Consider the following 27,851-nt stretch of genomic DNA (forward strand, 5'->3'; position numbering starts at 1 on the left):
GGTAGAGTTTATCCACGACCCCCGTTAGACACAACCCCCGTCTATCGGGGGTTGTGGTTTATCGCGCCAGTTATGGCGAGCGACGAACGTGATTATCGCGCCAAGCGTTATGGCGAGCGACGAACGTTGTTATCGCGCCAAGTGTTATGGCGGGTGACGGCGAGCGTGTGTGAGTGGTTGCTGCCGGTAGATGGAGCCACGACAGCTGAATGAAGGATGCGGTTATTCAGAACCAGGGTCACCAATGGCGGGTAGAGGTTCGAACTCGCAACGTTAGGGTTCATAGCCGAGTAACATAACCACTAGACAAAAGAGTACTCTCTTCTCCGGAAGTTGTTATCTGGCTTATAATGTTACCACTACAAGTTTAACATGTAAAATGTAGGCTCCTATCGAATTGGGAACCAATCCTTCAAGGGGGCGGACCATTTGTCAGTCTGTACTTCAGGATGCATGTGAAAGCAATAACTCAAATGTGTAGAATTTCATTATCCAAATTATTGCATCAACTTATTGATAAAATTGCAACTACGTATCAAATTTTCGTTTCATTCGGCGGTACAAAAAGTCGTTTTAAAATGCAGCCTCAGTTTTCTTTATCATACTATGGAGCACAAAACTCTCTAGTGCGGACTCTGAAAAAGCTCCGCGCACTTGAAGCGTTCACGTCTTTGCCCAAGATCCAAAATTTTTGGCGGGCCGGGGAATTGCACCTTTATTTGGAATTATGCGAGAAAGTTTCGGGAAACACCTTCGGCTGATTTTAGTATTTCTAGTTGAAGGATTTAATCGAAAAATCTCTGAAACTTCTTTTATAACTGCGCAATGTCACATGCCGTTGATAGTTAGAATTACAAATTGTTTTTCGCCCTTTTTTCATGTACTTATTGACTGTCCAACCAAATTTACAGTCATTGCAGTAGTCAGATAGAATTATACAGCCAGCTTTTAACTGATTGGACTGATTTCTCTCGATTTTGCCCCTCATCAGAGTGCAGATCAGTAGCGTAATAGCATGGGGCTGATAAGATACATAGTCTGGATACCATTATCAGAGACTCAAAGCTGTTAAGAATCAAAGAGAGCTCATCTTTATTTCATCTCTCTCTCTCTCTCTCTCTTTTTTTTTTTTTTTTTTTTTTTTTTTCAAAATCCTTAGAATATAAAAACAATAACCCAACCAAATCTAAAAGAAATTAATACATACAATTTACAGTCTGCTCTTAGAACCTGGTTAGATTAGCAATCTAATTAATTTTTTATTCAATTTTATTTTTATTCTTCTAATAGAAAAGGTTAAAATTCTATACAGATAGATCATAAACAAAAAATTTTGGCCACATTTTAAAAAGTTATAAATAAAATGTCAAAATTTTCAGTCCATGTAATTTTTTATTTATTAATGATAATATTTATTATAAATCTGAAAATGTGAAAAGAAGGCGGGGGGGGGGGGGGGGCTATCGTGCAATTCAAGTTTACCAAAAAGTGAGGTACCTAATAAATTTCCCGCACAGGCTCCACATCTTCTAAGGTTATCCATAATGAACAACAAATAACTCTGCATATTATTCGATTAATCTCAGTTTGATTACAGAATGTGTGAGTATAAGATAAATTTATAATTCCCATAATGAAAATGTTCTTGTAATTTATAACTCAAATTAATCTGGTATTTGAAATTGATAAAATCTTTTTTGTGAAAAAAAATCCTTTATTCATCGAATTATTTTCAAAAACTTTTCAATTTTATTTTTGCATAATTATATAAGTTTTGGTGCAGATGAATCCAAGGAAAAAGACAAAAAAAATTTTAATAATTTTTAATAGCATTAATTAAAAGATTTCTGATTTCTGCTTTTAACCGATATTTACTGCTTTTTGTTGGAGTCGTACCCTTAATACTCACAGAAAAAATAGTAGTCATAATATGAAGATATCAGCTTGATTTAAATGCTCCTTTATATAAAAAAAATTTAAAATTATAAAATAATATGTATAGATATGAAAACATAATAATTCCTAATTATCACATTTTCTTAAAAACTTTTTATTATATACATTGATTTACACATGTTCAACACTATATTATAATAAAAAAAATCAATCATATATACATAATACTTATGTACATTTCCGTGAACATTTTTGACACAAAAATCCATTACTTTTATGTAGAATGTATGATCATATATTTGATGAATTAAATTATCCACCACAGAGATTCATTTGATATCAAAATTATAACATCATTTACAGAATTAAATAAAAAAATAAAAGTTCTGATTAAACAAAAATAGATTTTATCATACAGTAATCAATTTTCATTACGATTCTTCCACAATATAGTGATAATATATATATACACAATATACTATACTATAGTGTATTTATATATATATACACACACAATATAGTATAGTGTTTTAATCACAATATTCAAAAGATACTACTAAATACAATTGCAATAACCTATTATTTAGCAATTATCATAAATACAAAAAGCAAAAATCCTCAAAATTAGGCCTTTTGCCTCTTTTATCCTGTTTGCACTTTTAGTGGTAGTGGATATTTGATAAACCACCTCTTTCAGAATATTTTTTAGGTCTTAATATATATATATATATATATATATATTAAAATATCTAATCAAGACTATAGGTGGCAGCAAAAGTTTTAATCCTCTTTTTTTATGAATTCATACATGATTTAGCTTCATTTTCACAATGTAAAATAAATCATACATGCCCTTGAAGGATAAAAAACTTGGAGGAAGAACATTTTTAAAGGTTAAGTATTGCATAAAAGGGCTTCATAAGATCATTATTTCCAGGAACAGTAATTTCACAAATTATATGTTTCATATTTCAAATTATAATAATTGCCATTTTTCTATTCACATAGTAATTTCAATATTTTATATTATATCCAATGATACTTCAAGTTTACATTATGGGAAAGCAGAGGTATACATGATTGCATTCACAAAAATAATCCTTAATATTATTATTTTTAATTACATTAAGATAATGTTTGAAGGGAATTTAATTTCAAATGCTACAAATCAATATTCTACATAACGAAATTATAATTAAAATAAATTATTAGTTTCAATTCATTGTTTATGTAAATGTATAAATTCAACATTGCAGGTTTCATTTGATGATGTGGTCCACATATTATCAAGGACTATAAACAAAAGACAAGAAATAAAACTTATGAAAAATGTACAGGCTTACGGTGCTTTGTTTGTTGAGGGAGAGAGATACAAAAAATTTTTGTACTTTCTTAAATAAGTATAAAGTCTGAGTTTCTTTATGATACTGAAGTCATAATGAATATTCTGTGTTGAAATTGAAGCTGAGGGATCTACAATAAATACTGGTGAAAAAAATGATTTTTTTAGCACCAAAGTGAAAACTAATTAAAATAGAATACTAAATGGAATCCAATGTGTTCCATTTAGTGTTCTTAAAGTTCATTTCAGAGGTATTCATCTAAGCTCCATATATTTGCTCCGCAATATGCTCCAATGCTATTCAAACAAATATATTATTACCAAAAATTAATTATCTGTCCTTGTTTGAGTTCCGACAGATATCAAAAAATCTTTCTGGCAGAAACGAACATAATGTGGCACAGAATCAACAGAATATGAATCAACCAACAATGTAGCTTCACTCTTCCTAAATAAAAAAAATATATATATAAATATGCATTTTACAATGCGATCATAAAAAACAATAAACCATTATACAAACATAAAAACCACAAAAACATATAATATATTTTTAGATACTTGGAAAACAAACAGATGTGCTATTTATAATAAGACTAAAAATAAAGCAATGCTTTTCGTCAAAACAATGGCATAGTTAATTTTCTGTAATTAATTTTCTGTAACATAATTTCTATATTCATCACTAAATCATCAAAGTAAAACAGTTACATTTTTCATAGATATTATAAAACAAAAAATCGAAACAGAAAAACATGATCCCTACATATCACAAACATTAAATCACATTTAAAGTTATTTATATTGTCTGCACAATTAGCCTATTTCATTTACAAAACATTACATTACTTTAACTTCTAAAAATGTTTATTAATTATAAAATACGAATTAATAACTAGTAGCAATGATAGTTTTGCAAAGTATTGTCATTTCTAAGAATAATTTAAGAAAATAATTAAAGAAAAATTGGGTTTCTTTAGCTTTAATTTAACTAATAGCAAAACTAAAAAAAAAAAAAAAAAAAAAAAAAAACTATACAAAAGTAATCAAAGGATGTTTCCTATAATTCAATCAACTACACCCGATCTCACTTGACACGTTCAGAAGAAATAATATAAATAATGCTTATAAGTAATGTTTGATCTAATGTAAAAAAATATGTCTCATTTATTTTAGATTACTTTAGTCAATAAATGTTTAATAATAATTCCAAAAGAAATATTTGTTATTAAGTAATCGACATTTTTGCTACTTGTCATAAATGGAAGAAAAATACATGGTCAATCAACTTTTATAAGTAAAGATTCTAATATGTGTAAAGAAATAAAAATTTGAATTCTTTTTCTTCTCCTTCTTAAAACGAAATTCAAAACATGAAAAACAATGAAGAACTCAATTTTTGAATGTAAGTAATTAGAATATCTTTTTTCCAGAATCTAAAAGTAAAGAATGGTAACAAAAAATACCATCATGTAATAATGCATAAAGATGACAAATGAATAACAATTATGAAACTGCAACTCAAAAATATATTTCTAAAGGAATTAATTTCCTGATTCTGTTCAATTGCAAACATAAACATTTTTTAAATTTTCACAATTTTCAGTAATTTGTATTATTGTTTTATAATGAAAGAAATTATAATATATTACAGTAATTTTCAAGTGAAACAATAATATTTCTAAATGATATCAAACAATAATATTTCTAAATGAATGAAATGTTTATTAAACATAGCAATATTAAGAGAATCTCCCCCCCCCTTCTCTGTCTAGAGAAGAGAATATTCTTGAAAATAATTCCCATACTAAGAAGAATTAAAACTCATGTAATTGTTAATAGCATCATTATTTCAGTTTTTTTAAATGTATGTTATCTGAATAGATATAGTGATCTATATATTTTTCCAATTCAATAATTTGATAATTATCACTACTTTAAAAATTAGGGAATATAGCTTTTGAAATAAGCATATTTGCTTTTGCAAATATTTAAATCAGTTAAATATTTTCACATAAAAGAAAGAAAAGTAAACATTATGTAACAGTAAACAGTAAGAAAGTAAGAAAAGTAAACAGTATATTATGTCATATTCTGAATTTAAATAAAATGAAATTATACTTATTTAATCATTTTGTAGCATCAGATTGTACAAAGATTATGAGATACCACTGATTGCTAATTAATATTAGTGGATTTTCAGTATCTAAAATAGAACCTATTTCTTATGTATTATAATTACACAGAATATTAAACATCCCTTGATTACTTTTTTATTATTTGACACTTTCAATGACATAAAATTCGTAATGTAAATTTAGCAACTTGAAGAATACGGTTGGCTTATTTATGCAATAAAAAAAAAAAGAAAGAATGAAGACCAACAAATACATTATTGTAATGGTTCCAGAAAGCAAATTTTTCAAAATATAATCATAATTCTAAAAACAACCAACTAGATTCATTATCAAAACAAAATCAAGAAGAAAATTGCATTAATCATATTGACAACTTACCCTTTCTCATCAACAGGTACAGAATGTTTTACATCCCATATTTTTACAAAACTGTCTATACCACACGAAGCAATCACAGAATCGTTTGTGTTATAAGATATGGATAAAATTTTCTTGGAATGGGCACAAATTTCACTGTACAGTTTTCCTGATGCAAGATCCCATACCTTAATACAACCACTATCATCTAAAACAATGACAATTTTTTTTTAAATTATGCTTTAACAAATGCTGTGTCAGAATTTTGCATGTATCTAACATGCTCAGTTAACAAATATTATACAAGAAAATTCAAATATTTGGAAATTTATAGTATTACTATTTTTAAATTCTTTTTAACATAATCAAATTTTTAAATATGCATGAATTTGCCTTTTCAAAAAAATAGAAATAATGTTAGGTAAATAGTCCAGGTGCCATAGAGCCTGAAAGGAATTGTAATTGTTGATTAAAAAAAAGTCATAAATCTATTTATTGTCAACTTGAATGACCGAAGAAGGAATTTAAATGAGGTTTTCAATATTATTGGCAGCAAATTCGTGCCTATGATCATTGGAAGGAAATATGGCACAGCTTCACCACTAAGAATATCAAGCAAAAAGTGAATTCAAAAACAAGCTTATGACATCCTAATAATTCAAGTTAAGCTTGGCAGCATGGTTTGTTTGAGCATCAGTTTAAGCCATTCAAAGTTACCACTATTACATTCTAAGAGGTATAGGAAACTCATGCAACCCTAAAGTTAAAGAATTGTTTAAATTTAAATTTAACAAGGGTAAAAAATAATTAATTTTTACTGCTTTAAACTACTATTTCTTGTTTATTTTAAAAGAATAAAGCATAGATATCTCCTGTAAAATATTCAATATTAACAGGCCAATAAAAATTTAATCATTCAACTTTAAAACATATTTATTGAATAATAATAAATAGGCACAAAAATAATTCACTATAACTATAAAATACCAAATAAAAAAATGCTATTAAATCTATAAAATTTTAAAAGAAAATATATTAAACAATACAAATTTTTCAAAGTGTTTCTAGTATTAAAGTCACATAAAAGTTTATCATTGCTGAAATGCTGATGAAATAAATGGTTACAATATTTAGAGATATATAACGATATTGTTAAAAGTATCTATTGGATGACTTATCAAATACTTTTGCCCCTTTAACACCACAAAAATTATATTTTTATCCTTTTTCTTATAATGTTTAATAAACCCAGAAGAGACTTCAATTCAGAAACTAATAGTAATATAAATATAATGAGAATAGAGAACATCTGAAATACAATTATAATACACCTCATGTCTGAATAGTACAAAAGTTTTTAGAGAAATATGATCATTATATCAGAAAAAGCTGAACCAAAACCATAAAATGGCAAATGAGAAAAGGCAAAAAAACAATACAGAGAATTTACTTAACCTAAGAGCGCAAAGTGGATTAAGTATAACACATGACATGAACAGCAAAACTTTTTCTTAAGATATCACTAAATTCAAGAGGAGAAAAGGTGATCTTAAGAGGAATGTAAGATGTGTTTCATGTAGTCTGATTAAAAAGATGTATAGATTGGAAATATTTAGGTAAATGATAGAGATTACAGAACAAAGTATAAAGTTAAATGTTTTAAGATTATAAAAATTTTGAGAAACTTGTGGTGACGCTTTATAAGCCAGATAACAGCTACGAGACATTAGAAATTTCTTTTGTCTAGTGGTCTTGTTACTCGGCTACGAACCCAAAGGTTGCGAGTTCGATCCTCGCCTATCGCCAGCAGCAACATTGGTGACCCGGACGTGATACGCAAAAAAACAAAAACAAAAAAAACCTTCATACAAATGTTGTAGCGCCCTCTACCAGAAATAAATAAAAAAATCAAAGCTGATAAATAATCAGCCAATTAAAAAAAAATGAAGCTGATAAACAATCGGCCAATAAATAAATAAAGCTGATAAATAATCAGCCAAAAAAAAAATGGATAAGACGCTACAGCCAATATATCACCACTAATAACAGCAAAAACAGGACAAAAAAATCGTTCGTCTCACCTCCGACGCACTGAAGGGGGAGTAATGTGGTGACGCTTTATAAGCCAGATAACAGCTACGAGACATTAGAAATTTCTTTTGTCTAGTGGTCTTGTTACTCGGCTACGAACCCAAAGGTTGCGAGTTCGATCCTCGCCTATCGCCAGCAGCAACAAACTCTTCTATTCACTAGTTTGATTTTTTTTTCTTTTTTTTTTTTAAACAGAAAATTGTAAATATTTTACAATATCTTTAAGAGTAGCTTTTCTTTTAATTTAGTTATATTTACCCAGTTAAAAATTAATAACAAAAACTGGATTCTTCAGCAATAAATTCATAATAAAGTATTAAACAAACATAATTTTTGCATCATTCTAATATTGAAAATTTGTTTTTCAATTATGTCATTTTAACTTTCAGGTGATTTTTAAAAATTAAGATGTAATTATGCTTTTCAGGGTTATACAGATATTCAAACCAATTTATACAGATATTTCAAATTTATATATATATATATATAATAGACTTATCAAATCATTTAGTTAAAAAAAAATTCATTGTTAAAAATTAAAATTGTACATTAAATTTAGAAAATTATATTTTTCTTAAACTTTCTCAACATTATTACATGTTATCACACATTGCAACAGTTTTGTTTATTTGTTTTGTTAAGTTTTGTTTGTTTGTTTTTTCTTAGAATTATAGACCATTCTTATTTCTAAATTATGAAGCATTCTTGGAAAAGAAATATTACCGATTTCCCTATGGAATAGAAATATTAATAAGTAGGAAACAAAATATTAATGGATTTGAATTCATGTTTCAATTTAGTTCATCTTTGATTAATTTCTTAATTTTTTTTTTATTTTGGGTTGGTCTATCTACAGTAAAAATCAAATTTCGAGATTATTAGAAATCTGAAACTATGCAAAGGTAGATAGTGAATAAATAGAGAACAAAGGCACCAAGAATAAAGCTATAAACTTACCAGCAGATGCTAGATGCTTCCCATCAGGTGAAAAAGTAATGGAATTTATACGTGCACCATGACCAGAAAATTTTCGAACTGAAAAACCATTTTCAATAGCCCACAGCTGGATTGTTTTATCAGTAGAAGCAGTAGCCAAATACCTGCAATTTGAGTGAAATCTAACACACTGAAATAAAAAATTTAACAAAAAAGTTATGCTTTGTTTCAGAACACACAAATAAACATCTTATACAGTTATTTATAAGTAATGCTCATAAAAGACAAAGGAATTTGTATCAAAGAAGATTATTATTTAAGGATCAAATTATCTTTCATTGTCATATGCACATATATAAATACAGAATAAATTAACTAGGGTTATGCCTTTAAACTGCGAATAACTCCTTTATTAAAATTATAATTCTCAAAAAATTCAATCATTAGAGAACAAAATAAAAGAACCAAAGAATGATCAAAATGATAGGAAGACAAAAGTGGTGGAGTTAATTATTATGTTCAATTAAATTGTTCTGAATATGATCCCAAAATATCCAAACGTAATTGAAATATAGGAAGAGAATACAGTTTTAAACAACTATAATTAATGTTACATATAAAATTCAGAATGGAAATTGTTAGATATTAGAGAAATCTTTTTTATTACTCAGATATGCCAAAATATATAGTACATCATAATCAGAGATGATGTCATTCACAGCTTTATAAGTGGTACCAATTTAAATCATCACTGGCTATAATCAGAAATTTGATTTCTAAGTTCACGCTAATATATCCAATGTAGAGGCAATATTTGAATTCCAAATAAGCATCTTCAGAAATAATAAAGTACTTTCCACTCATTTCTTTAACTACATTTTTCAGCATAACTAACTAATTTTGCATTGGCCAAGGATGAATGATGGAGTTCCTATATTATATATATATATATATATATATATATATATATGATACTTCTCTTTTAATTTAGATTTTATCAAAGAAATAACTGCCATTAGAGCAACAGAACAGCATCCCAAATTTAAGGGATCTGAATGAGGAAATATATATATATTTCATATTAAGGAATTATAAAAAATGAAAGATTGAAGTTTGCTAAAGATATTTATTAGTTTTACTTTCAGCATAGAAATTATTTATCTATTAAGAAATGAAATTTCTAATTAAGTAAAAGAATGCAAAACTGAACCTAAAAAAAAAATTAAACTTAGCAAAATAAATAATGAATTTTCTTCTTCAATTGAGATTTTTTGCAATCATAAATATTAAATATAATAAATAATTTGTTAATAAATGTTTTCCTTAACAGTATTGCATATTTTTTATATTACATTTCATCAAATGTCTTTGGACCATTTACTTTCTGAATTACAGGAATTAAAAATAACATAATAGCACACATTAAAGAGATATCAATGAAGAAAATTTCATTCACTTAAAATTATCAATGGTACTTTACTTATTATTATTACAGAATATAATAAAACAATAATATACAATATAGTAATAAAATGACTACTTTTTTTAAAGTGACACAGAAAATACTGCTTTTTATATGGCATTGCAAAATTTTTATTACCTTTTTCACCATATTTTAATAAAAGATTACCATTAATTTCCGATGCTAATTACAATGCACCTTTAACCTTTTTGCAATAAATATATGCAATAAATGATTTAGTAACTTTAAGTTGATACAATAAATATATTTTTCTACCCTTAAGTTGAATATATTTTATTTTCTTAAGTTGAACTTCTTCATTTCTTTCTGTTGGTTAGTAAATTATGAAACAACATAATAATATGATGAACAAAATTATGCTAATATGAAACAACATAAGAGAGGTGACATTGAATACACTTCAGTATTATTAGCAAAGTTAAAATACACTTTAGGAAATAAAAAATAGTTATGCCTATAAAACACAACTTATTTTGTACAGTTTCATAACTTTAAATACTGTTTTTCTTTTAAAAATTTAAATGCAGTCATATATTTCCATATATTATTGAGTGCTCTTGATAATTGAGGAAAAAATTATATTCCAGTATAGAATGCACTTGTTGTCTTTGACTTAAATGCATACAGTACAGTTATAACAGCTGTAAATTTAAAACGTAACACTGAAATATATACATTTATTTAAGTAAAATGAATATACATACATCTACATCAGAAGAATGACCCACAAAAATTCTGAGAGAAGCAGGTCTATTAAAGCTCCACAAGCGAGCAGTGCAATCTAGAGAAGCAGTCGCAAAGTAGGCACAATTGGAACTTTAAAAGCAAAAATTTCCAATTTAGTGAGGAATATAACTTGACAAATTTTAAAATAAGGGAAAAAAATTATAAAAAATCACTTTTTCCAAATATTTTTAAAAAATTTCAGCAATATTTTTTATAATAAAAAATAAGATAAGATAAATGTAGCAAACAAACAATTGCAAGTAAAAGATAAGATAGCTAAAATTTAAGCACTGTAACAAAAGAAAAGGTACACAAAAAATATTAAAAAAATTTTAAACAATCAGATTTTTTTACTATTTTGCATATTTAAAAACTGATAAACTTGCATAATCAACATCTTGACTTTAAAATTCACTGTGAATTATATTAATGTGAATAATATAATAATAATGACTTCAGAAATTTAATAATAATTTAATAGAATAAGGAAGATTTAATAAATTTAATAAAAAATAAATAATCAGCATTAAATTAAAAGGGCTAGACTTCAAAGGCTTTCAAAAATAAAATTTAACCAAATTTACTTTATTTTTGCTAACATTCCATTTAAAAGAAATATTAGGGCCACTTTTAGGCAGATATATAATTACATGATTTTCTTCCATTACTGAAAGCTAAAGTACAATACTGTTTAATATTTGCAACAAGACGAATAAAAAAGTGAAGTTACAATATTGCAAAATTTAAAGGGATAAATGAATTGCATACTTATGTTTTTAATAGTGCTATGATGTCATTGAACTGGTCTTCATTAGAAAGGTTCATATACATAATAAACAGAATATATGTAAGACAATTAAAATAGCATAACTTTAATGTCTTTTAATTTGATGGAATCAAAGATATGAAGTTATATCTAAACAAATTAACTGATATTAAATATTATAAATAACCACTAGATGATAAAGGTGACTAGTAGGAAACATAGATAAAAGTGATATAATAAAACACAACAAACATTACTATAGTTAATTTTAATACTATTACAAACCTGTAATTCTACTTCACAGCACGGTTAGTTCAATCACAGGAAAGACAGTTTTACGATCAGCTCTGTCGGGTGCTGAAACGGTGGAACGTCAGTGATCTCAGCGAGTTGGCGACGCATTTCACGCTAAAATAGATATTACTGGAAACTTCGAGAATTTTAGCGATTCAGCCATTGGGAACCGAGATAAGCCTTATTGATTCAGAACCTTCTCGGCCCGCCTCTCGGGAGCTATAAAATTCCGCAGTCTCCTCAAGCTCCAGTCAGTCAGAGTTGTGTATCGAGACGTTGAAAGAATAGCGAAGCAACAGCGAAATAGTTGAATCAGGATTATACAGGAATTTATTAGAATCAAAGTAATTTTTTTTTTTAAGTAAGAGCTTGTTAACTCAAAACCCAACATTGCTGGAGAATATATTTCTCAAAGGCTAAGATATATTTTAAGACCAACAAGAGGAAAAGTTCTCCTTTCAAGTTTCTCATCTACTTTCTCAAAATGCTGTACTTTTTATGTTTAACTTCATAGTATCGTAATGATAATGGGTATGCATTTTGAACCTCTTTCCATCAATTAATTAGATCTATAATTTACAATTTTAGTGTCAAGACAACATATCAAAACTCATTTATCTAGCTTATTATGTTTTAGAGTTTTAAGGACCAAATACGTGCCGTATACTATTCATTCATGGATTATTCAAGTCATATACTATTCATTGATGGCTATAGCTCAAAATTAGGGAAATTTACTAAGGAGAGAGAGAGAAAAAACAAGAGAAAGGACTGCAAGTAATTGAATTTTCCGTATGGTTAAGGAAAAGCTTGTCCAATAGTAGAAATACTATTCCCTCCTGTTTTTAGCAGTGCTTTGAGATATGCACTAAAGAATTTTCAAAACAAATAAGAGCTGTTAAATACTTTGATTTGACAACCCATACTTTTAATTTTCTACATACAGTGACGCTTCAAGGAAAATCAATAATTTGTCACATTTTAAATGGGATTACAGAATGTGAGTAATAAACAGTTTAATATGAATTCATTCAAGACATAAATTATCAGAAATAAAAATTTAATAAATTTTGTGAATTGGCCAATAAATAAGGTTTTAAAATAGTGCAAGGAGTGACTTGTGCTCTGCAATGTTCTTTGTACAATTCAACAGTGTGTTTATATCTATCATAAATTTTTTAAATCTTTTTCTTTTTAAATTTCTTTCATTAAATTTAATCGAAATCTAAATTCAATATCATCTAAATTTGATACAGAAAACTTACCTCACATCTATATCCCATATTGGATATTTATGTTCACAGTATGCACGCACATCTTTAAAATCAGTCATACTCCAAGCACGAGCTGAAAAATTCCAGAATGTCAGTTTTTTTCTATACTTCACCAAATATAGCAAAAATTTGAAATTACAGTTTAATAATAACTTTTCCAATGCAATAAATTCTGCTTTAAAAATAACTTCTCTCATTTTTGTCAGATATCTTCAGAATATGGCTTATTTTCGGTATAATTTTGTGATAAACTAGAACAACAAATGTGTATTGGTGAAATATATCTTCCCATATATTAATTTGGTAAAAAATTTGATACAAAACTATAATTTTGGTATCAAAACTCATAACAAATTTCATTTGTCCAGTTTCTAGCAATTTTAAATTGCTCTGTTTGCAAATAAATGGACAGACAATGTAAACTTTATGTAGAACAAAGTTTGATTAAGATCCAACTAATTTAATATAAAAAAATTTGTGCCATACTCTTATAAGCAGTGTAGTTTTGAATTATCACATTCATATGCTGACAAACAATTTACACTTCATAAATTTGACCTAAAATTTAATACAGAACAAAAAATTTAGTGCAGTTTTTTTTTTTTTTTTTTTTTTTTTTTACACAAAAGGGGATGATTGCAATATTTTATTTTTGCATGGAAAATAAAATATTGCAATTGTGATTAATTAAAAGGAAAAGGTATTTTTTTTTATTATTAAGAATATATCACTCAAAACGAATCTTTTTATTATACTTTATCATTAATATATTTATCAGTAATATTTTGGTTATTTTTAAGTTTTGTTACATAATAGTCCAATAACAGGAGCAAAATAATGCTTACTAATTACACATTTATAGGAAAAAATATAAATTGAATACTATTTGGTCAATATTTTTAAAAAATGTAATTGTGTCCATAATTAAAACAGCTTCAAATTATATACTAAATTATATCCAATCATAAAAATTTTTAGTTACATGTAATGCAACTTAAAAATCGTAAAATCAAATTGCTCATTTATAAGTATTTTAATATGTGATGATATGTAATTTTTAGATGTTGTGCAGCAAAATTTTAAAAATAATATTTTATTTTTTATAAATATAAATATGAAATTAATTACCAGTAGTATCCTCAGAACAAGACATTAACAGACCAGAAGCAAAAGTTACTCCATAAACTCCTCCATTATGTCCTTTCAGAACACATTTCTCACTAGATTTAGAAAAAATTTCATGATTTAAGGAAAATATAAAAACATAATGAAAATTCAAAACCATTAAATACAATATAATCAATAAAAATTTAAAAATTCATAATTTAATGATATTATAAAGTGATGAAATTCTTTTCTGACCATTAAGTTTTTCCTTAGGAATGGTACCTAAGTTGCACAAAAAAAATGTAAATTGAAATTTCTCTCTTCCAGTGGAACTAGTCTGTTTGACTACTGATTTTCCAGTAGACAGCACACCTATTGTATTACAACATGTAATATGATGGATAAATTGCTAATGAGGGAGGAGAGAATAGAAAACAACATCTTTGGTCTGAACAAATTCAAGAAAAATTCAAGGATCATAAAATTGCATGTTAGAATCATTAAATTGCATATTGCATAGATATGAAAATGCAAATAACAAATTTAAATGAAATATTTTCAATACCAAAATTTAATCAAATCATTATTTTCTTGCTTACTGTTTCTAGATTATTAAAGACACTTGTAAAGCTCAATTTGCAGTCAAAGTTGCCGAAACTTATAGTTCAAAGAGGATCACAAGAATCTCGAACAATATTTTGACCAGCATTATGGAATGAAGAGAAAAAAAGCAAAAGTCGGGTCAATTATCTATATTTAAACAAATGGACTGCAAACAGATGAGCATCGAAATATTTTTTTACATTTTAAAATGCTTTGTTAAAACTTCATTTAATTTCCAATTTGCCGAAGGAAATTTTTAATTTTGCATTCAGAAAGAGACTTTCTTTAAAGATTGAAGGACCGAAATTCCTTTAATACTGTTGATTCCTTTTAATGCTGAGAAACTCCCACCAGGATTCAGCTCAGATATGAGGATAAGTTTCTGGCATGGTGGTTGGATCTCACTCCCAAGGTGTGTACAGAAATAGTATGGCATTGCCTACCCCCAACACATGACAGGATATACTTTCCACAGGAAGGGCTGTACTGGGGTCAGTGATGGCCCTTAGGACTCAATATCAGTTCTTACCAATGCTATATTATGGTGGTCTCGTCATTCAGATTTATATGTGTGCCTCAGAGTAGGTCGGAGTAGTCACTTTGTGATTACTGACGGATTGTCTATCAAAATAGGTAAAACTTTTCTCAGATTTATTTTCTCAACAAAATTACGAAAATCTCATAATATATCTTTGGCCATGGAATGGCCCATAGTGGTTGAAGTCATGTACTTGGTTTAAACTTTTATGTTTTTTTTTTTCATTCCCAAATTTAATCTATTTGCTTTGCAGCCAAAGATTTCCTGAATGCTTCATCAAAAATTTGACTGCACAGAATAAGATCTGCTAACATCTAAATAAAACACTCTTAATGCATAGAACAATATTAAATGAATTGAACATTTTGTTAGTTGACATACAAACTTACTGGAAATATTGCTTTTAAAAACATTGGACAAATTTAAATAACCATACATGGGCTATATGGATATTAAATACACATTTCAAAAGTCATTTTCATTCTTCATTAAAGCATTGTAAAGGTACAATGAAGTGGTGTACTTTATTGTCTTTAACTATTGAGTCTACTGAAAGTTTCTTGGCAGTTGTAGTAATCTTACTCTTCACCTTCCTCCAAACCATACACAGAGAACAGACAGGAAATTGACAGCATTCATATATCTACACCTTTCTTCAATAGATAGAATTATGAAGTCAAAACTAAGTCACAAAATATTTTTCTCTTCTTTCCCTCTCCCCTCAAAAAATGAATATGCATTTCACTGTCAACAAAATAATAATAATAATAAGTACTTTTCAATCATCCTAAATTTAGAAAAATAATATTCAGGGAGTTTTTTCAAGGATCATGGGAACCGTGCAAAAGATTTCACTTTTCAGAAATTTAAAAAGGAGTTAAACACTTTCATGTCTTGCCTGTTTTTCATCATTTTTGAAAGAAATCTTGAATTTCATTTCATTTCATCAACATCAAAAGATTTTTACAAAGAAAATTATAATATTATGTTTATATTATAATTTTCAACTCAATGATATTATGCTTCAAATATATTTATTCATTATTCTGGTAAAACCATGTGGTTTGAAATTTTCTTAAATTATTCAACAATATTAAATTTCTACATTTAATTTGATTGATTTAAAAAAATACCTTGTTGTAGAAGCAGTTTTATCTTTTAAGTTTGATGTCAAGCATTCTTTGGACTCACTTATATCCAAATTTTTGGACACAGATTTATTCACAATATCTGGGTCCATATTCCAAACATGAATATCAGAATTTTCAAAACCAGCAGCAAAGAGAGTATTCCTTTTATTGATATCAACACAGCAAAGCCTAAAACATTAAATTTGAAAACTTTACATTATTTGCAGTAGAGTTTTAGATAAAAATAAAATGATACAATGTAACACTAAAGAAATTTAATTACAATTCAGCATACAGAATTTTCTATAAATCCTAATATAAGATAATATAAGTATCATAATCAAATACAAGACAGGTATATATATATATATATATATGCTCTTTTCTCTTTTTATATTTAATAAAAATAATCAGAATTTAAAAATATATTTATTGAAAATAATTCTAATTACTAAGTGGAATTATCTTTCAAGAAACTATACTAGCTATTCCCATTCTTTCCATATTTTCAAGGCAACTAATTCCTTTTTATTTGCATATTTCTTAAAAAGCAGATTACAAAGATTTGATTAAAAGCCAAAAAATAAATTTCATCTTTTTAAAAAAAAATTTACTTCCTTTTTCTTCCTTTCTTACAGCTGAAATCTATTTACCAATAAAATTAACTGTTAGAATGATAAAAACTAAGAGTACAATTTTCGAATCAAAATAGATAAACAAAAGCAGAAAAAGGTTGCTTCCAAACAAAATAAGAAATGTATATTAAAATAATTTATACCGACCCCCTTTTTTTATGTCTTAAGATTCATGAATTCATCTGAAATGAGAGTCAAACTTGGGTGAAATAATCTTAGTTTAACATCAAATAAGATCTTAATTCACTGGGAAAAGTTTGAAAAAATTCCTGTAGTTAGAATTCACCATAAAGCCAGGGCACCAGGTATATATTCTGGTCTCTAGCAATTTAATGCAAGTTGATCTCCATGAAGGAAAACATTAACAAACCTAAAGGAGGAAATCCTAACCTTTCAATTTTTTATTAACTTTGTCCACACATTTCAATAATATATTTATTTCATTTTCATATTGCTAGATATTAAAATTGCCTAATCCATTTAACACTTTTAAAGTACAGAAACTAATAAAAAATTAAATTCAAAACTTAATACAGAACTAAACTGATAATCAAGCAAAGGGCATATTTTCATATTTTTAATTATATGATTATTAAATTTTGAAAACTACTATTTTGACAAGTTAAAAATTCTATTTTTTTTTTTTTTTTTACATAAAAAAAAAAAAAAAATCTACGGCTATCTCCCTTCTTCCATATTAACTTTTTATAACTATATTTAGTTAAAGGAATTGATGCATATGATAATAAAAGAATAAATTCTTTTTTCAAAAAATGACATTATTAAGATCTCCCTCAATAATTCTCTTGATAACTTTTAAGATGAAGTAATACATTTTTCTTTGGACAAAGACTGTTAACGCATCTCAAAATTAAAAGTTAATATAAATATAAAGAAAGATAATGAATTGAAGTATTGTCAGTTTTTTTAAATGCAGTTTGTAAGTAAAAAAATGTTAAAAATTTTAACAAAATTTTCAAAATTTACTCAAATTCTACATATTTTGCTCCAAATTAATGGCTCATTTCAAATTTTTAAAAAATCGAAATTTGAGGTATTGACACTTTAAAATTTATTAATTAATGTATTTGAAATTTTCACCAGTTTACATCACTCTTGAAATTCATAAGCTGTATACATTACTCTACTATTATAGTTGCATTTAACTTAATAAAGCAGTTCATCATCATTTTCAAAATGCATTAAATTTTTGATTAAGTCCTCTTTTAGCAAGGACACTAATATGAAAAAATAGTTTATGTTAATTACTGTTTTAAGTTTAGTGGTTTAAATAATAATATATAAATAATCAGAACTGAATATATTACAGAGCAAATCAGCCATTCAGAAATTATGATTCTTAAAAATTCAAAAAATGTCATTTAATTAAAGTTTTACAATACCCTAATATATTCCTTATATTTTACACAATACTTTCAAAAATGAATAAAAGTTATTATGAATTAAAAATTTATTTTGAATTTTAAAAAAACCATTAGATGCTTTGTTATTGATTTTTACCATACTGTTTAAAATATGCAGACAGGATAAACAAATTACAAAAACAAAAATTCTCGACAAACATCTAAAATCATATTATTTTATGAATCATATTTAATAGCATTAAAAAATATTTTAAATTTATGTATTGATAAATTTATTCCATTTAATTTATTATTTATTATATCCTATTTTTAATTTTTATCCTAATTTATATTTAATTTAATCTATTTATTGCATGTCTTTGATTTTTACTTAAATAGATTTCATTTTCAAATATTTATTCAAATATAAAAACATAATAATGTAGCATTTATATTTCAACTGCTTTCAATCATATTTTTAAAAAACACTTAAAATGTGATTTTAAGCAATTTTGGAAAACTTACAATAAAAAAAAAATTTATTTTTATCAATTAGTTCAAATACAAATCGTACAAGAAACAACTGGATTACTTTTTTAAGAAGTTAAAAATTTTCTATTTATTTTCTTTATAAATATTAATAATAAGTTAATACTGTTAAATTAATATTGTTCGTTTAGTAGTACTCTTTAAGTATGAAACTTAAATAAAATTGAAAATAAAAGAAAATACATTTAAATTACACATTAAAAATACACATTAAAAAGAAAATACATATTAATTTACTAAAGATATTACAAATAATTAATCACACTTTGAAGCCTTAAATTGGTGAAGCCAATAAAAACGTAGAAACATAACATTAAGTATTAGTAATTATTAATTATACAGTGTATTAGTAATACTGATAATGTAATAACTGAAACATAAATTCTTTCTCATTATTTTAGTTTAACAGAATACAATAAGCATCATATTGTTGTTGAGACTCTTTTAAACATGGTGTTAATAAATATGGTGAACATACTGTTCTTTTCTGCAAAAGATGCTGTAATGGTAACAGGCGATTTTGCTTGGAAGCTCATTTTTCGACTTTTTAACATTGATATTTCTTGTAGATAAGTGGTCTTCAGTGCTTTGACATGTCGATTCTTTTATCTCAACAGATGATGTAGTGATATTTTCATGATTACTTTGATCTTCAGATACTATGAAAAAATAATTTCAATCAATGCAAAACATAAGAGACAGTTTCCAAAATATCAAGACAAAAGCCTATGCAAACTTCAAGAGCAAAAAAGTAAATTCAAAAATTTTCAGATAAAAATTTCTTATATTCATTAGCATATATACACACATTAGTTCAAATAAGAAATTTGAGATGATACCAAGAATCTTACACATGACAAGCAGATGCTTCTTTCTAATAATTATTTTAAACTGTCTAAACTAAATATATTTTTCCTGCCTACAATGCTTAAAACTTATTTTATTTATGCATAAATAATTCAAATTAAAGATAATAAATAATAACTAACAAAAAAAAACTAACTTGATACCTTTGTTAAAATATAATTTGTGTTCTAATGAATAATAAATAGATTTTAATTGCCACTGAATTTCCAATTGGCATTAATATATGATCGTTCAACAGTTTTTCATTTTAATATGAAATACAAGATGCTCAGAGTTATTTTAATTTTTAAAAAAACTTAAGAAACATAAAAAGGAATTTAATTTTTTATTAAATAAAGAAAGCTGAATCCTTATATCAGATGGGTTAAACAACAAAATTATAAACAAAGGGAGAAATTGATTCCAGTTGTAATTTTGAAGTCTACAAAAGAGCTGTTTTAGGTTAGACTTCATAATTCTGAATGGTAGTCAAATTACTTAAAAGATTATTGAGTTGGCCAATAACTACATCTAACATTATTTTATTGGATAAATGGAACCAATCATTATTAAAAAGAGCTTCAAAAGTTTAAATCCAAGAATCAAAAAAAAAAAAAAAAAAACTTTTCTTTATTACTCTTTTACTATTTCCAATTTCTTTTTTCCTGTAATGCGATGGCTATTTATTAAATGAAATACAAATTGCCAGTTGATCTTACTACAATAGTGATGCTTGATAACAAGTTTTTCATGATAATGAAATGCACCATACATTGCAATTTGCTAAGAATACTGAGTATAAGTTTGGCCTATTAGCTGGTTATGTTAATGTTTCATTTAGAAGCCGTATAAGGTCTGATTATGAAGTGTCTTATATTTTTATGCTGTATTAGTAACATCACCACTTGATGTGAGACTCCATTTTCTACACCATACCAGCACTTTACACTTAAGTACAAGAATGCATTTATTTTATTGATTGTTCTGCATAGATTTCATGCGTATCAAGCCCATACACAAGGCAGGTCTGAAATAAAATACAATCTTATACCTTCAAAAACCCAATTGCATAGGAGAGACTATTATCAGACCATCGCAATATTTAAAATAAGCAAAACAGGATCTGTTTAACTACTGATGCAATAATACAGCAAGAAACACACATATAACTTTGCAGAGAAGAAACTCGTTAATATCCATTATCTAAATACAAGTTCGATTTTCACAAGTTCTATAATTTATGGGATGAGAATAAGTAATGCCAAAAAGATTTTTTCCATTTAACAAGAAAACATCTTAACGCACCAATAAAAAATCAATTTACTTCAATATGCATAAAATATTCATGTACATAATACTTTTCAAAGTAGCTGAATAAATACTAAAATTATTTATTCAGCTTTTCAATTATTTATGCAGCATATATATTTGCAGAGTCACTAAGCCAAGACTATTTTTTAAATCTATTTTACAAGCTTGAAATTCAAACAGCAGGTAATGCTTAACACTTTCAAGATTAAGACTTCTTAAATTTATTTATATATACAACCCAATCTTGAATGGGGGGAGGGGTGTTACTGAAAACTTTTTTTTATTAAATCATGTAAATGAAACATCAATTAATTGTAATGAAAACTGCATATCATTCATCTTTACAAAAAGGTAATTAAATAAAAGTATGTATAAGGTTTTATGATTTCAAAATAATACACCCTAATATGGTGATGATCGTTAATTTAAAATGCTCTTTACCATAAATGTGTTTAAAATTTCATTATAGATCACAAAATTTAATATCACCTTGTAATATATATTTTGATTTCCATAATTTTTGTTTGTTCTTCAACATTATTCAATTTACAATCTTGAAAAGTAGTTAAAATTTTTTGCATTATTGCATTTGTGTAATTTAAATAATTTCCATTGTTTATTTAATGATGAAAATTAATTGCAAATTTCATAGAAGTATACAGATACTGAAAAATATAATGATATTAAAACAAAGAAATATATTTACCTTCAATATTAAACTCCCTATGTAAAATAGGACTTAAAATCCTACATTCTGCATCCTAAATATTCAAGAAATAATAAATAAATATTCATATAGTTTAAAAAAGAAGTTCTGTATGTACTAGAATTTTAAAAGCTGCTAATCTGAAAATTTATTTTTAGATTATGTCCAGTTTCAAACCAAAAAATATGTTTTGATACAAAGCAAAATTCAATCCTAAATCCGATATGTCTCATTTTTCTATTCCCAATTCCTTCAGCTCACTATCAGTTAGTGTCTTATTTATGAGAAATTACATTCGTCTTTTGAGGCTATTGAACCCATTCCATTATCTTTTATTATTGCTTTATCTAACAAGTCAATGTGTTTTTCAAAATTCCAAAATAATTTTCAACTGATATGTATCACTAATTATCCAAATTTTAAAGTCAAAGTTTCATACATTTAAAAATTTTTACCCCTTTAATTAAATTTCAATACAATGTAAGAATTTTAAAAGTAATCTGTATATTTTCATATTTTAAGAATTTGCAAATTTTTAAAAAAATATAACAATATTTATAAGCAGACTAACTCAAAATATCAACATCTTCAATAGGAAACTCCAATCTGAACTAAATTATATACGAGTATTTAAGAGTAGTATATATATATATTATACTAAATTATATATTTTATCTTTGATCCTCATCGATATGAATGCTTTTTACAACTAAAGTGACTTTTGAATGCATTTGCCAAAAGTGGCAAATAAAAGAAAAATATTTTAACTCCAGACTAGCTTTTTAAGGCAAATATATAATACTTCAAATGTAAAATAATCACATGTATGTACACTCACTTACAGATAAAATCTGACAATGGACAAATGTACAGTTTTAAACAGAATCACAAGAACAGTTCCCTGCCAAGTGTGACAATTAGATAAAAAGGCTATGTAAGGCAAATTGTTAACAAATAAAACTGAAAGTATATCATTTACAAAAGTTTATAATTCAAGGTTAGCCTTTAATTTCCTGGGGGAGGCACCTTTTATTTTGCACCAGTCTAATATAATATAAACTTAAAAAAACTAATTTTTGTTGTGGTTATGTTAAAAAGTTTTGACCTACCAGCATAGATCAACAACTACATACATATGTGTAATGCAACATACATAAGTATCTAAATTATCAATTAGGTCAGAAAAAATTGGTAGTAAATAAGCAAATTGTGGAGAAAACTGTACCTCTAAATATTTTTTCAGAAGTCTCAAGCTATCTTTAGAAATCTTGACTTTATATCTGTATTCACTAAAGAAAATAAAATTCAAATACAACTTTTTAAAAAATGTAAGCAATACTTAAAATATTTTATACAACAAATTTTCAGAGTAATATTAATTTACAAACAATCACTGACTTCTTGATTTTATATTATACTCATAAAATTGAAGACTTTTTTATACTCATGCTCATATAATTGCTCTTCTGAACCAATTAAATTCAAGCATTTATCTAAAGCTTGCTACAAGACATTTATCAATTCTGCATTATTAATTATGCATTATACATAAAAATTAATTCTTATATTTTAAGTATAAAATAATTGATGATATCTAGCACATACTGCCAACTTTTGCAAGTTTTCAGACTTAATTCAGAGAAGTTGATAAAAATACAAAATAAAGGGAATATATAAAAATAAATATATAAATACTTATGGCACAAAAGTAACAAACTTATGACTACTTTATAATCAGTTAAATAAATAAATATCATATCATCTGAATCATGATTATACAAAGATATAATATCTTTGTATAATCATGATTCAGAGATATAATATCTGCATAATCATAAAATATGTCTTGACAGAAACTGTCATTATTGAAACTTCTAAACAGTAACAAGGAATTAAAAATATATATATATTAATGAGAACAACTAAAGGCATGCATAAATAAAATTTTAAAAAATTGACATTCAAGTTTTCCAAAAAAAGAGAAAAAAAGATATACCAAAAATTCTTAAAATATGAATGATCTTGAACTTCATTTAAATTTTTAAACTTGAATAAATCTTGAATAATTTCTCCATATCCTTCAGCTTTTAAAAACAGCCTGGAATATGTTGAAACAAATCTTTGTGCTGAAACAATTTTAAGAGATTATACTATCACATTAAAATTAAAAATGATTAAAATAAATTTAGATAAAAATAATAATAAAGATTTTTGAAGAGAGCATTGAATAAAGAAAGCATTGAATTTCTTTTAGTGAAAACAAAAAATAAGGTTATAAATATTTTTAATTTTTTAAAAAAATATATTATACAGAATGGAAATTTTAAACTATGTTTAAAATGTCACTATTTCATAAATTAAAAAGAATTACATTTTTTTTTAAATTTTGAAAAGAAATCAGCTCTACAATTCTTGTGATGCACCTGTGGATATATAGCAAAATCTCTATTATTAATAAAAAAAGAATGTGTGTCTGTCTGTATGTTTTTGCTACAGAAAATTACTATAGATATTTTAATTCACAGTTACAAACTTTGGCATACATATATTTTATGTTGGTAATTATGTGCACCAAAGAGCAATTTTTTACAAAGTTAATTACAAACTAAGTAAAATATAACCTAAAAGCATCACTGACAACAACTTTTACAAATATTATTATAAACTAATCATTTTTAAATAAATCTTAAAATGCAGAAATATATATGTAACACATATTTTAGCAGTTGCAGAGATAGAAGAAACTTTTGAAATTTTAGAACTTTGATTTATTACATCATGGGAGGCATATTATATACAAGGAAGAAGCAATGATGAAAAGAAATACCGGTCTACATCACACTACAAGAGCAAAAGAACGAAAGAAAGAACGAAATTTTCCCTTTCGGTATTTTTACTATGAGATTTTGATAGAGATTTCCTTGACATGTGTTGATTTAGGCAAGGAAATTTTAGGTATCTTTAAAAGAGTGTGGTAAGCATTAGGGATTTTTATTCCCTCGCTCAGGGCATGAGAACCTGCCGTATTTACAATTTTCGAGCATGTGTTAAAAGTAAGAAATGAAAAGGGAAATCGGATCAGAAAATAAGAGAAAATTTTAGAATGTAGTTAATATGGATGAAATTAAGAAAAATTAAGAATTTAATTAAGACTTAAATTAGATTAAGAGATATTATCACCTACATTTATATATATATTTTTAATTACATCAATTTAATTGCAGCAACTTTTTTTCCCAATCTTAAAATATATAAAAAAAATTTTAAAATATTTAATGCATAATTTAATATTTTTCCTTGTTGCAATAAATTAAATTCTCTTCATTGTTAATACTAATATTCACTTATATATTTATCTCCTGCTGCTTAATGCTAAGAATTGAAATATTTGCTAATTCTCCCATATTCTTCTGAAAAATTATGATGTACTTTCAATCTTATTTTTATTTAATCAAATATTTTTAAAAAGAAAGGCTAGTAAGGTTAGGTCAGTTCTATCTTGTAAACTGAGTGATTATACTTAATATGTTTTATTATTTTCATCATTTTGATTTAATCCAACTAATAGATTGCTGGACATGAAATATGTCATATCATTTTAATACTGAAATCAAAGGTACATTCTGCATAAAAAAGAAAGTGAAGGATTAGAATGCAATTAAATATTAGATAACACATACAGTTATATTAAGTTGTTTAATGCCAATAAAAATGTTCATGTATTCAATGAACAGAATTAGTACAGGGCATATTAAGTGCATTATTAAAGCATATGTCTTAAATACATGCAAAAATTTGAAATTTAAAAGTATGTCATTAAGGGAACCATAAATATAAACTTATGAATAAGATAATCAATTAAAGGAACTCAGTCATTATTGCCAGTGAACAAGCTGGTAACCAAAGGATATAAAGGATCTTAATTTATAGCTTAATGCAAATTCATTTTAAAATGTTCCTCTAGGAATTAAAGTTTTATTTAACTTTAAAGTAGGATTTCCAAGAAAGAAAGAAAAAAGAAATCTTGTGTATTAATTCAAAAATCGATTTCCTTTGAAGCCACAGCTTAAATAATTTTTTCAATAAATAAAAATTGATTTTTTGTAATTATCAACAGATAATGTCTCAGATTATTTTTTTTAACTTACATTTAAAAAAATTGTAACTAGTTTCCAATTTAAGGTTAATAAGCCTAAGAAGGGGAAAGAAATTTATTCAATATTAATGTAAGGTCAAACTTACTTTTAAAGATTAAGAAAAAAAAATTAAAAAATAAGGTAGTCACAAATATTCTGAAGGATAAAGGGTTAACATATTAAACTTGACTTATATTGCTTTATTCTGCATCTTCAATGAGTGTTTTATTCATTTATTATATGCATATTGAAATTGCATAAGGCAATAAGAATAATAAACACTATAATAATACAAGTTATTTTGTAAAGAATATTATTTTTCTTCCATTGAATAATAATTATGATCTAATAATAAAATTAAATGTGTCAAACAATGATACTAACATAAATTATGTTAGATTCTGTGCAACTACTAAATCATCATCAATCAAGGCAAATATAACACAAGTGATAAAAACTGCCATTCCACAATAAAATCCACAATTTTTATAATTCTGTCATAGAATGTATTCAGTTTTACACGCAGAAATATCAAAAGATATAGAATGTTGAATAGGTAATCAAATCTACATATATTTCAAAGAACATTTTGCATTCAGTAAAAAAATCAATAGCATAGCTGCTTAAGTACATTAAAAAAAAAAATAGAAAAAGGAAATTATGCCAACTATATCTGGTATAATTTTAAACGTATATTTACCTTCTGTGAATTTTTTATTTTTGAATAAGAGCAAATAAATGTACACATAAAAAGGAAAGAGAAAATGAGTCAGCTGGTACTTTTCAGGTGGAGGAGTTTCATTAACAAACGTGATGAATCTAAAAATTGAAGATTTTAAATAAAATATAAGATAATTTTACAATAAAATCATCAATACAAAATCTAAAAAGTTTTTCACTAACCCTGAGTATTCTTTTGTAGCCAGTAAAAAATCTACAGAAGGATTAGAAGCCTCCATACTACTCGAAAAATTAATATTTTCTTTTGAAGGCATTATCCTTAACACATATGGATTGTGAAATCGTATTCCTGCAATCAGCAAAATAATTCAATAAAAAAAATATTAAACAAGGCAAATTATGAGAAAAATGTGACTTTTTCTTCAACATTGTACATTTTTTATCTGTTTGAACTCATTTAAACAGAAAACTTAGAAAGATATAATAATATATCATAATATTAATATAAATAATAATATATCATACACAACAAAAATGCATCAAGTAAGAAAACATAAGAAATTATTTTAGATATTTTACAATTAATTATTTCTGAACTCTTAGCTATTTAATGTTTTATCAGGCAAAGCTGAAGTAATTCATCATTTTAAGGAATTTACTCTTAGCAAATTCTTGAGGTTTCAGATGACAATAAAACTTTTAACTTCATAAAAGAATTCTTTAAAATAAAATTCATCGATAAAAAAATTTAGAGTTTTCTAAAACTTTTTCGAAATGTTGAAATATTTCCAATGAATTATTTTAAATAAGTAAAAGCTAATCACTATTTAAATAAGTAAACACTAACCAATATGGTAAAGAATAGTTGAACAAAGTGTTTGTTTGATGTTCTTGAAAAGTAATTCAGGATATTCACTTAAGACGAGATTCAGATTGAAAATA

General features: G+C 25.8%; 1 protein-coding gene across 1 annotated transcript; it reads right to left on the reverse strand.

The window, feature by feature from the left end:
- Window positions 1–2,178: 2,178 nt before the first annotated feature.
- On the reverse strand, window positions 2,179–27,851 carry LOC129985190 (TAF5-like RNA polymerase II p300/CBP-associated factor-associated factor 65 kDa subunit 5L). The gene is made up of 14 exons (XM_056095119.1): window positions 27,757–27,851; window positions 27,132–27,258; window positions 26,929–27,047; window positions 24,089–24,218; window positions 23,318–23,381; window positions 22,093–22,147; window positions 19,708–19,888; window positions 16,685–16,870; window positions 14,432–14,523; window positions 13,295–13,376; window positions 10,948–11,059; window positions 8,782–8,950; window positions 5,755–5,941; window positions 2,179–3,686 (listed from the first exon to the last, which is right to left on the reverse strand). The coding sequence occupies exons 2-14, from the start codon at window positions 27,221–27,223 to the stop codon at window positions 3,566–3,568; spliced, it is 1,590 nt and encodes a 529-aa protein (XP_055951094.1). The 5' UTR covers window positions 27,224–27,258; window positions 27,757–27,851; the 3' UTR covers window positions 2,179–3,565.

The sequence above is a fragment of the Argiope bruennichi genome, chromosome 9 (genome assembly GCF_947563725.1).
Source record: "Argiope bruennichi chromosome 9, qqArgBrue1.1, whole genome shotgun sequence".
Lineage (NCBI taxonomy): Eukaryota > Metazoa > Arthropoda > Arachnida > Araneae > Araneidae > Argiope > Argiope bruennichi.